This window comes from Oreochromis aureus, linkage group 12, assembly GCF_013358895.1.
Source record: "Oreochromis aureus strain Israel breed Guangdong linkage group 12, ZZ_aureus, whole genome shotgun sequence".
Taxonomy (NCBI): domain Eukaryota; kingdom Metazoa; phylum Chordata; class Actinopteri; order Cichliformes; family Cichlidae; genus Oreochromis; species Oreochromis aureus.
The window spans coordinates 32,844,045-32,855,803 of NC_052953.1; the positions used below are offsets into that span (position 1 = coordinate 32,844,045).

An 11,759-nucleotide genomic window follows, 5' to 3' on the forward strand; every position below is an offset into this window, starting at 1 on the left:
TAATGGATGATTTTATTTTTGTTTTTGTAATTGCTAATTGCTGTTTCCTCAAGATTTGTTTTTATTATCAGCAAAACTCAAGATGCTCACCACTTTTCCATACAGGGCAACAAATTCATTCTGAAAATATGTGCAATAAATTGGGATTATGAAATAACGATGTGCAATATATAAATTAAAAAATTAATGAATCAATAAATTATGTTAAATAAATTTAAGGTACCCACATTTTGAAGCCTCCATATTAGTTTTTCAGTTACCCAGTTTGGGTGGTTATTAGCTTGGTTAGCGAGCTGTGTCTACAAACTCTACACATCTACTCTCATTTTTGCTAAGAGTCAGAATTTCACTCTCATTGTGATGCTGTGAACTGTCTTAATTATGGCTGACATGTACTTTCACTTGCAGTTCATCCCCATGCCTGTGCTGTACGGTGTCTTCCTCTACATGGGTGTAGCGTCTCTCAGTGGAATCCAGGTACCGTGCGTATGCCAGCTGGTGTTATTTATGATTTGAGTAATTTGTGGCTGGGCAGCTTACTTATTGAGTTACACACAGCAGATGGAAAGTGGCTTATTTAAAGCTTTTAAGCAAAAAATGTAACAATAACAACCAACAGGTATGCTGATACCATTATGTCCATATAGACCGCAAAGATAAAGAAATTCGACACAATGTGTGAAACAACAATAAATAAACTGCACTGTCAGCGAATGTTTGTGTTTCTCAGGTGTCTCAGTTTACTGTACAATATAAAGCGCCTTGAGGCGACTTTTGTTGTGATTTGGCGCTATATAAATAAAATTGAATTGAATTGAATTGAATTGAAAAGGCACATTTTGAAAGAACAATCAGAAAACTGTAGCTCAGAGTTCTGTGAGCTTCACCTACAACAGTGCATGATCAAGCAGAACCGTGACACATACAAGTCCGCTCTAAATAATTTAAGCATTCATGATCATTGTAAGTTTATTTGTATTTAACATAAATTCCTGCCCCTCAACCCTCTTGTTGTCATTGCCTTCCACAGTTCTGGGACAGGATAAAGTTGTACATGATGCCTTCCAAGCACCAACCTGACTTCACCTACCTGCGTCATGTTCCTCTCAGGAGGGTACACCTGTTCACTCTGATCCAGATTATATGTCTGGCTGTGCTCTGGGTCCTCAAGTCCACCTTCTTGGCCATCATATTTCCCGTTATGGTAAGTGTGATGAAATACTCCCTTTTGCACCACAGCTTTTTTAATGAATCCTGTGTTGTGAGATGGATGGAGCTGAGAGGCAAGTGTTTTGAAATGGAAGAAACATAGCTGCTAAAACTACATGAATCTTTTCCACATATAGAAGCTGTAAATGTGCAGAATGTGTAAAAGCAATAGTTTTAATGGCGTTTTTAAAGCATATAAATACTGCTCTGATTTTACTGTGTCAACCAGTGATTCCTGTTAACATCATCTATGCATGGCATCCAGAAAATCATAGTCATAGCTTAACTCATATATGAGATGAATATTACCAGGAGCTGAAACAAGCTCTGTGTGTTGGTCTGTCTCTGTGTCAAACACCAGATCCTGGGTCTGATGGTGGTCAGAAAGATGCTGGACATGGTCTTCTCCCAGCACGACTTGGCGTGGCTGGATGACCTCCTGCCTGAAAAAGAGAAGAAGAAGAAGGATGATGACAAGAAGAAGGGGAAGGAGAAGGAGAAAGAGAAGAAGAAGCCCAAACCTGATGACAGTGAGGAGGAGGTGAGAAACTCAAGCTTTTGCTGACCCCTACAGGACTGACAAACCATGACATAAGTGTGTGAAGCGCACCGTCTGTACTGTGTGTGTATGTGTTTGCTTGCAGGACAAGTACCACGGCTACGCGAACCACTCACCCAGCTCTGAGTCAGACTTGGATCGAAGGTACTGTGTTCTCAAACTGCACATCCCCTACAAAGACCTCATCTATCCTGATGTCACACAGACTCAGTGGGGAGCATACTGCCAGGCTGCAGCCACACGCAGGGCTCTTTAACACACACAGATATATATATGTCAAAGTGCAATCGTCTGAATGAAAAGTGCACAATTAAAGGGTCAGTTCACAAAATGTACATAAGGATCAGTGATACTCGGTCAGTGATGTAGCATAAAACATAAAACAGTCCAAACTAGGAAAGTGCATTCAGCATAATTTCACACACTGTTTAAATCCTGCATATAAGCACAATTTTGAAGAACTTATAGTATTTTTGTCCACAACATCTCAAAGGCTTGTAATGTACTTCTAGTAGCATTTAGAAGCATTTGTTAATTTGCAGGTTCAGATTATAAAAAGAAAATATAGCCAACAAATACCCTTTGATGTGTTATTATAAATTAAGATATGCAGATGTTCAAAAATAATTAAAAATAGCTCCAACTTTACCAGTTGGTAATCTCCTTTGGTTTAAAGCTATATTAATCCCACCCCCCTCTTTTTTTGCAGGGAATATTTCTTGGGTGGAATGTACCTGCAAAAAAATGTACTTGTTACACTGCACTGATTTCTGTATGGCTCATTACCACTAGAGGGAATTGCATGTTTGTGCAGTTTGGGTGAACTGGAACATAGATAAAAATAAGAAACTTTAACTGAATGGCTCATCAAACTAAACAGGAAACTGACAAATACTTGGATAGACTCGGTCGCATGAAAATTGATCACATAGCCTTTTTATATTGATACACTGACTTATTGCACACCCTTTAACAAGAGATTCAATTCATGGAGTTTTGTAAACATACACATGTTCAGTCCCACGGTTGTCATCATGTGTCATGTTTGAGTTCGGTCTCCTCTCCATGCACTTTAAGGCAATGCAGATGGTTGTTGTGCTGAACAGTGTAATCCTGAGTAATGTTTTAAATGTCTGACAGCCTGTGTCTGAGCTGCCCTCTGCACACACAACTCAGCATGTTGTTACTCTTCACTGCTCGCCTTAAAGCAGTATAGTTTTGCTATGTATCTCAAAGCCTTCAGTGTTTGTTGTGTAGTTTAACATAGTGTGCGAGCAGTCAAACTAGATGAAGAAGTTATTGTGTGGTCTTTTTAGTCCTGTGTGTATCTAGCACATAGAGAGGATATATTGTAGGCCTCTGTATACACAACTGTATAATCATCCATGTGCAGCATACATCATTTGGTTGTTTCTTTTTCTTCCATGTGCTGAATCTCTTTAGTACATCAGTCACACCTGCATGTGAAATGTAGTCAGACCCCAGCTCTCCAACCCGCCTCCGTCCCTCACAGCAGTTTCATTGCATACATTTTGCACTGAAAGTGCCATTTACATTATTTAACCATAACTACTGTAACTTTGGGCTGTTTGCCCTTTGTGGCTGATTCAAATGTTCCCATCATGTCTGCATTGCTTTATTAGAGGCATGGTTTGGAATTGACACTGTGAACTTGTTTGCTTACATGCAGCCATCTGTTGAAGTACATAAATTCTCTGTGACGTTATTTTATTGAAGGATTTATACAAGCACAAAATGCACTGATCGCCGGACCTTTGAAGCTATTGTGTAAGTTTTTATACAAATCTTTACAACATTTGCTGACATAATGCAAAAGGCAGGCATGCATAATAGTGCACAATCAAAAACTCAAAAACACTTGATATCAGAGTCAAAACAAATTTATCATTGCAAATTAACATCTAAAAAAGCAGGATGTTTTATTATTATTTTATTCCAATGTACTCAGTAAATTCAAGCTATGTTTGCTCACGGTTAATTTAAACCACAGGCTGCATATAAAAGATGGGCATGGCCACTATAGCATCACCCAGTGGTTAATGAAGTCCTCTTATGAAAGCTAGACCAGCATATTCACCATCTATTTCCCATAGATGTCTATTCAACAAGACTTGATTTAGAAACCAGGGCTCCCCCTGCTGGCCATTAGAAGGAATATGAGTTTAAGGCACGAGTGCACTGGCTTTACTTTTCAGACCATAATGTAGGTACAGTCTATGTCATTCACAATGTGGGAACCATCAGCTAGTCTGCCTACTCCCTGTGGGAGCAACAGCCAATATTTTGGGACTGATTTCACTGGTTAGCTGAGCGCTAACCTAAACTGCTGTAGTCATCGTGTCTCACAGCCAAGCTCCGCCACATTCCCCTCCCCTCCTGGTAGAACCTCTGTGTCTTTGGCTATGGGTGTGTATGGTACCTGGTGTGTATGGTAACTGGACCTTGCCCTTCTCAGCATCACCCTCCATTTGAAGATCTCCTGCCCGTCGTCTCCAACCATGCCCATGGGCCGAGGAATGCCGTGCCCGGTACCCCAGGTCAAGATTGAGATGGAGTCAGATTACGATTCAGACATCGACCACCACCGGCCTCGTGACATGAGCAGTGAGACCACATTATAAAGCTGAGACACGATATCTCATTGACTGAAGAACATAAAACAAAGTGTGGACAGACTACTGAAAGCAGCCAGTGCTGACCCGCAGACAGCACAGGAGGGCACAGACACCCGACAGCTGAACCCAGTGAGATGGGACTGATGCAATAACTGCACTTAAGATAAGACTGCACTTGGATAGGTTTTTTTTAAAATATTATTTTAAACTGGTCCATTTGGCATACATTGCTCTGAATAGTACATTGAAAACTATATACTTGTGTATGTGTATAATGTAAAGGACTGTAACAAGCGGAAATATTTATCTGTATAGTGTTTGTTGTGAAAATGTATCTTATTATAGCTATATTGTACTATCATTGTAATTACACTAAATCCACACTATTCAAGGCCCAAACTTACTGTACTATGCTCTCATAAGCCTGCGTGTACAGAATTGGATTTCAGTGCAAGAGACATGAAAATAAGCAATACCTTAGCAACCAGAGCCATGCCTTTGTTGCACTTGTGTTTTGGTGTGTTTGAATATGCAACAGTGAACCTGACCCTCCCCACCTCCCAATTTCCCCCCAGTTCAACACTATAATAGCACAAGCAGGAGTAAAAAGAAACAACCAAAAGGCCATGATGTTGTGATGTTTGTTGAAAAGAATCCATTTATTTTGTAAGATGTAGCGAGCAGGTTCATATTAGTGTTCTTAAAAAAATCTGTGAGAAATTAATTACTTCAACCACATAGTGAAGACATTTACACACAAAGAATATTAATGAACTAACAGAATTTGTGTAATTAAACTTCCATTATTTCAAACTGTGCATGTGTTTTTTCCTCAGAGGTATACAGCAGGGATGTATCGCAGCCAAATCTGTGGCTTAGCAAATGTTGATTATTCTAGCAGTGCTTTCATTCTTTCTGATCCAAGACCAATGAGGCACATTTTGCTAAACATTAAACCTCATGTATCGGGTGGGGGAATACAACAAGGCTTTAACATGAGCAATGTGGACTTCTGCAGCCACACACTTCAATAAATACATTTATAAACAAATATGCCATCTTCTTAGAAATGCATTGATCTAAAATATGATAGATGACCCCGTACAAATTCTGACTTTGTAGATTCTCAAACATACAAGAGACACCTACTGATGACTGAAATCCAAAGGACAATTGTGCAACAACAAAGAAGTTGGTAGAAGAAAAACTTCCAGGGCGAAAAAGAGAATTCTAAATCCTTATTTTAGTAAAAAGTCAAAGTTTTAAACTGTTTTAATAAGATCTGATTGGTGATTCTGAAAATGCAATATCCCATGATGACTGGCAATATTATCTCTAGAAAATATTAAAAAACAGGGCACTGCACTGAATATCTGAGCACAGTATTATTATTACTACTATTCACCGCAGATGACTGTTCCTCCCCAAGCCTCCTTCTTCCTGTTCAAACTGAGTTTTTCCTCCCCACTGTCGCAATGTGCTTATTCATAGGGAGGGGTTATCTGATTGTTCGGCTTTTCTCTATTATTGTAGGGTCTTTACCTGACAATATAAAACACCTTGAGGCAACTATTGTTGTGATTTGGCGGTATATAAATAAATCTGAATTGACTATTACTAATATTTATAAAAGAATCATCCCAATTTCAAATGAGTCATAGTGCTCCATAAGAATTCATTCACTTTAACATTTTCCTATAATCAGCCAGTCCAGTCTTTAGTCAAAAGGAACTGGATGCATCACGTCAGCGCACATGAGATGTTCTGTGGTGGCTCAGAGTGTTTTGTGAAGCCATCAGCAAAGCCCTCCGCTTCCACCAATGTGGGGGTCCTGTTGCACATGGGGCACTGTTTATTTCGTTCCTGTGAGGCTCTCATCCAGATGATGAGGTTCCAGCGCTGACCAGAAGAGATGGGTAAAGCACCGTGCATATGTTGACCCCGATGGAGGAGGCCCTCAGTCACCCTGTGTTCAACCTCTGAGCACTCCGTCTCACTTACAGGAACCTACAGAGAGGGCAAAAACGGTTAATTATACGTTTTGTATCAAATAATTTTTAAATTATCTATATGTTTTTAGTTGTACATAAAAGAAATGAAAAACGTATCTTAAATCATAGGAGGACATCACCTGTCTCATATCACCAAAATAAAGGTTGCCCTCAGTGAACTCCTTGCCCAGTGAAACATTCAGGGTGACTTCTGCATTGTCATAGTGGTAGCTCAGGTCCAGATCTTCATTCATGTCATATTTGACCACAAAGGCCTTGTGACTATCCAGACAGCGCCCCCCACAGTCTGGATAAAGCAGGGAGGTGAGTGGCAGCAAGTACTGTTCACGGAGAGGTGTGATGAAGTGCTCGTCAAAGCCCAGCTCATTAAGGAGAATCTGAAGATACAAAGAAGAGCAACGAGACAACTTATACAGCTTTATTTCTAAAAAGGTAGAGACACTCTCTGAAATCTTAATAAAAGCATAAATACAGGAAATTACAAATCATTTAATTAATAAATTGTTATAACTCCAAAAAAGACAGCATATCCATGTAACACACAAACAACCTCCTGTGAAATTTTTAGCTAATTCAGTGAAGTATTAGAAAATAAGTAATTGCATTTATGTAAATTTTTTTTGGCTTACACATACAGCCCCAACCTCCCATCACCCCCACTCGGTTGCAGCAGATGGCTGCTCCTCCTTGAGCCTGGGTCCAGTTTCTTACGGTTAAAAGGACGTTTCTCCTTCCCACTGTCTCCAAGTGCTTGCTCGCAGGAGTTTGTCTGAATGTTTTCGCTGTATTATTGTAGGTTCTTTACCTTAAAATATAAAGTACCTTGAGGTGACTTTTGACTGCACAGATTGCTGGTGGTTGCCGTCTCCAAATAATCATGTCCTGATTTGGACGCTCTGAGATCGGCAAATTTTTGGAAATAACTCATGAGTATGCATTACAATGCATTTCACTGCAGTAAGCAATTCAACTCAGCTGGTTGCCAACCAGTTGTATTTGGTTAAATCCCCATATAAAATCTGTCTACAAAGAAAAAAGAGACAGCATTGTGGGAAATCATGGATGCTGAATCCTCCAAGCTAAAAAGGAGGAACAGCAACAGCTTATCACCGCATAATCCGAAAGCCAGCATCAGTGATGGTATGAAGGTATATTTGGCATGGATCACTTGGACATCAGTGAGATTAGACAAAATCTATAATAATTCAAACTTGTGGCCCCAAATCTTGCTTTTAGAGTCATTATGTAAACATCTGGCCACAACTGTACAGTTAAGGAGATGGTATGGAGTGTTTTTAGCGGTTTCAGAAGGCTTTAATTTATTACCCCATACTGGTTCATTGTGTTGGGTCTTCCTTTAGGGGCTCCAGACTGCTCAAAGTGCTCCAACTCCTCCATCAGATCCTCACAGAAGCTCTTGTCAAACAAAGGAAAGCGATACACTCTTGGAGCTGCAACAGAGAGGAGAGAATGAGTTAAAGATGCTGTGTGGCATAAAGCTGTGGAGTTAACGACAATAAAATGTCTCGATTGTCTTGAGCTGTGGTTGTCTTGAACTTCTGGCACTGTGATTCTAGCTCTTTCTTCTCCACCATTTGTTATAAATCAGTAGTTCTATTAATAGACATCATTGCTTAGCATTCAAACTGAGCCATCACTTCTGTTACGGCCCTAGCAGGGCCTGCCATGACTTTGACCCTGCATGAGTGTGTCCTGCCATCTCTTTTGCCTTAGGTGCTGCCTTTTTTAGTACAACTCAATCTACTCAGCAATTAAACCAGAGAAGTCCAGAGAATGGAGAGCTCTGATGCCAGAGAGCCTTTTATTTTGGCTTGCAGCTTGTGAGCTGTGTTTGCTGTGGCTCTGTGTTACTTTCTGGAGATAAAGCCTTTTTTTAAACTTACTATCTGGTGACTAAGTCCTGGATCTTGCCATTTTTTCCTTTCTTTCAAAGGTGATCACAGCTTGTCCATCTCTTTAGTTGGATTTGTAATAACAATATTAATAAAAGCCTTAATTTAACAATGTCGCCTCCATGTCTCCCTTTTCTCAATTCGCACACTTTTTGTTATTCTCCCACATCACCTGGACTTTTTAGGGAAATGTAACAACTTCATATTTGAATCTCTGTCTCTGAGGAGTTGAAAGCACTTCCCAGCTTACCTGCTTGTTCCTCCAACAAGTCTAAGAGGCCTTCTTCGGTGGCACTGCTGCTTTGACAGTACTCAACAATCTGTTTGAACTCTGAAGCAAGGTAGGACTCCTGAGGGGAAGTGAAGTGCAAATGTGTTTTATAAAGGTGTTAATGTTACATTATTCACAATGCCGATGATGGTTAATGCAGTGACTACCTGGAGATGGTAGACATGAGGATGCAGAGGCTGGTACATATCTTTGATAGCAGCAGCTCTTTGAGCAGATGTCACACCTAGATACTTTCGTCTGGCCACTTCCTGGGAAATCTAAACAGGGCGAACACTTTCAGTTTATTAGTAATGCAACAATTTCTGATTTGTTACGTCAGCCTCTTTTCATAAAATATTAATTCTCTAGTTATCTCAGCTCTGCTTGTTATACCTTCCTAATCAGATAGGCTTGAATGTTTCATGGCATTAACAGGTCATTTATGAATCCCAATGATATTGATACCATCCTGAAAAGAGATGCTCCTTTCTCTATTAAGCTGATCCAGGGCCAGCAAAATTGAAGTGCACATAGATGCCACTAGTGGAGCATCAGCTGTTCTCAAAGAGCTGAAAAACATCTGTACTACAGATGTCAGAGGCAGCAGAGTTTAACTGTTGAGCTGGCTAATCGCTCACATCCAGAACTGCCATGACTTCATCAGCAGCAGCTTAGTTTTCAGTGTTTTTTATATCTGAACACAAATACCAGTACATACAGTATGCCCCAGCAAAATGGCAAAAAAAAAAAAAGGTATGAATAAAAAAAATACCACCAATCCTAAGCTCAATCTTCTGCCACCTTTAACTTCTACCCCTGTCAGGATCCCTCCATCTCTAGAGGAACTCAAAAATAAAATCAACTAAACAGCTGCGTCAGGTTTACGTTCTGCATTATTATGAAATGAACTACAAAAAAGGATACAATGATTTTAAAAAACTACTTTAAACTATGAATGTAGCATCAGGTCCTGTTGCAGTGCCAAGTCAATACCAAAGCATATGCCCACTGCTTCTAAACACAGGCAACTTTTACAAGTCATTCAGAATCTACTACACTTGAAGGTACACTCTTGATGCCATAATACTTTTTGGTTCTTAATTTATAAGTGCTACCTTAAATGTTTTATTATTAGTGGTCCAGTGCGGTTATTTTTTATTTGATTTTTTTTTGGTTTTTTATTGTTGGGTTTGGTTTTGCCAGCTTTAACGTGAATAAATAAGCGGTCTGCAGCAAAACTGGGTTTAGGTCATCACTTTGTCTTCCAAGACAACGACCAAAAACACATTACAGACCAGTCAGCATTACTGACTGGTCTGTAGTCTGAATCCCACTGAAAAGCTGTGGGGTGAACTAAAGACCAAGGTCCATCACAGAAGACCATCAAAACCAGAGGAGCTTGAGAGATCCTCCAAAGTAGGAGGGATTGTTCAGTGTGTGAGACTTGTTGCAAACTACAACAAAGAGCTGCACCCTCTTATCCAGCAAAAAACAAAAACGACTGACTGTTAGCATCAGGCACGCTATTGGAACTGGGAAGTTTTTGTTTTTTGTGTGAAACCATTTTGTTTCTGTGTACAAAGCACAATAATGTAAGATTGTGAAATACAACTGGGATGCTTGAAACAGCTGTGTCAAAAATCCCTTGGCCTGTTTAACAGCACTTGTAAAATACACTTCTTACCTTGTTGAGCACTCCCTCAAACTGTTCATCCGTGACGCAGCCCAACTTCTTCAGCAGCTGCGCGGTAACAATTAACAATAAATACGCACCTGTCAGCTCACAAAGTTGCCATGTCACCATTTCTCATCATATTTGTATTTCTCATATAAAAATGTAGCAAACTGGTATCCACTCACTGCTTGGTAGTCCAGCCTGAACTGCTGCTCGGACACAAAACGAACATGAAGCTTGTATTCCTCCAGGAAAATGTTATCAGTCGTGAAACAGTCACAGGTATAAAACCGAGGCTTTTCTTTGCCCTCATTCGTCATTGCTGCCTGTTCAAAGATAACTGTTTAAGACACAGCGAAAAACATTACCACGGACACTACTGTCAAACGCACGCGCTGTGACGTTGCGCTCAGTGACAAATATGTCACCTCCGGTTCGACGTCCTCCAAATTAAAAGCACCAAACATAAATACATAAATCCAATTCCACCCGTCGTTAGCCTCTCCGTCCAACAGGCGTCAAAAACATGAGACAGTTGTATCAAATATGAACAGCCTTTATATACACTAAGCGTAGGTTCATTTTTTAATGTTTATTTTCATATGTGTGTGTGTGTGTGTGTGTGTGTGTGTGTGTGTGTGTGTGTACTGTATGTCTGTTAGTGCGTGTGTTGGGTGAGTGGTGTTATAATCTGTAGACAAATATAAGTATTAACAAAACATCCACCTGGGAGTTAGATGGAAACAATCATGGACTCCATATACATCAAAAAAGGGACTTTTTGATTTTACATGTTTTACACTGTATGTGCAGTAATGTGTCAGTTTAAAATTGCTCTAGTTGAAGTTATGACGCCTGTGATTAGACTGTAACCATGAGTGTTAACAGAACTAAGGTGCTTTCAGTATGAAACTACACTTTTTAATATGATTTTGAAGGTTCCTGGAGGAACATTGGATGCACTTGTGTCTGGATTATTGCTTAGTGAAACTTGGTTGACACTGAGTCCATATGGATCATGTGCCACATGTTCCCTGAACCAGATGGTGGACAACGGTGGGATGCTGCTGACTTCAACTGAAGGAGTGGGGGCTCGAGTCACAGAGGGGTCTTACTACTCAGCCTCCATCTGAAGTTATATGTCAGTTTGGTTTTTGTTCTGTATGGAACGCTTGACCACCTCTTTATCCTCTCAAGGATATATAAGTGTGCACCAGAGTGCACAACAAGTGTGTTTTGTGGACTTGGGTCGGTCCACCTTCTGTGGGAGGCGCTTTATTAATATGGGGGGTCTGCCCACTTACTGTGAGCCATTTGGTGCCTGTACAACTGCAGTAAGAGCTTGGTATGTATTGCCAGCAGTAAGTCAGACTCTTTCCTGGTGGGTGTTGGACTTCGCCATGGCTGTCCTTTGTTATGATACTCTTCATAATTTTTATGGACAGAATTTTTAGGTGCAGCCAAGTGGTGGAAGGCTTCCATTT

General features: G+C 40.2%; 2 protein-coding genes across 3 annotated transcripts in view; one reads left to right on the forward strand and one right to left on the reverse strand.

Moving 5' to 3' along the window:
- slc4a5a (solute carrier family 4 member 5a) overlaps positions 1-4,898 on the forward strand; it is a 30,348-nt gene extending 25,450 nt beyond the window's left edge. Inside the window, exons 19-23 of the mRNA XM_039620928.1 lie at positions 409-477; positions 1,031-1,204; positions 1,571-1,750; positions 1,854-1,912; positions 4,245-4,898. Coding sequence (XP_039476862.1) covers positions 409-477; positions 1,031-1,204; positions 1,571-1,750; positions 1,854-1,912; positions 4,245-4,410 — 648 coding nt within the window. The 3' untranslated portion in view covers positions 4,411-4,898. The remainder of the gene's footprint in view (positions 1-408; positions 478-1,030; positions 1,205-1,570; positions 1,751-1,853; positions 1,913-4,244) is intronic.
- A 146-nt stretch (positions 4,899-5,044) lies between these two features.
- On the reverse strand, positions 5,045-10,695 carry ogfod2 (2-oxoglutarate and iron-dependent oxygenase domain containing 2). 2 transcript variants are annotated; one of them, XM_031740877.2, is made up of 7 exons: positions 10,461-10,695; positions 10,285-10,341; positions 8,768-8,878; positions 8,580-8,679; positions 7,743-7,867; positions 6,536-6,793; positions 5,045-6,411 (listed from the first exon to the last, which is right to left on the reverse strand). In XM_031740877.2, the coding sequence occupies exons 1-7, from the start codon at positions 10,593-10,595 to the stop codon at positions 6,145-6,147; spliced, it is 1,053 nt and encodes a 350-aa protein (XP_031596737.1). In that variant the 5' UTR covers positions 10,596-10,695; the 3' UTR covers positions 5,045-6,144. The 2 variants fall into 2 exon arrangements, with proteins under 2 accessions (XP_031596737.1, XP_039476863.1); XM_039620929.1 differs by having other exon boundaries at positions 8,768-8,894; positions 10,461-10,535.
- Between the last annotated feature and the right edge of the window lie 1,064 nt (positions 10,696-11,759).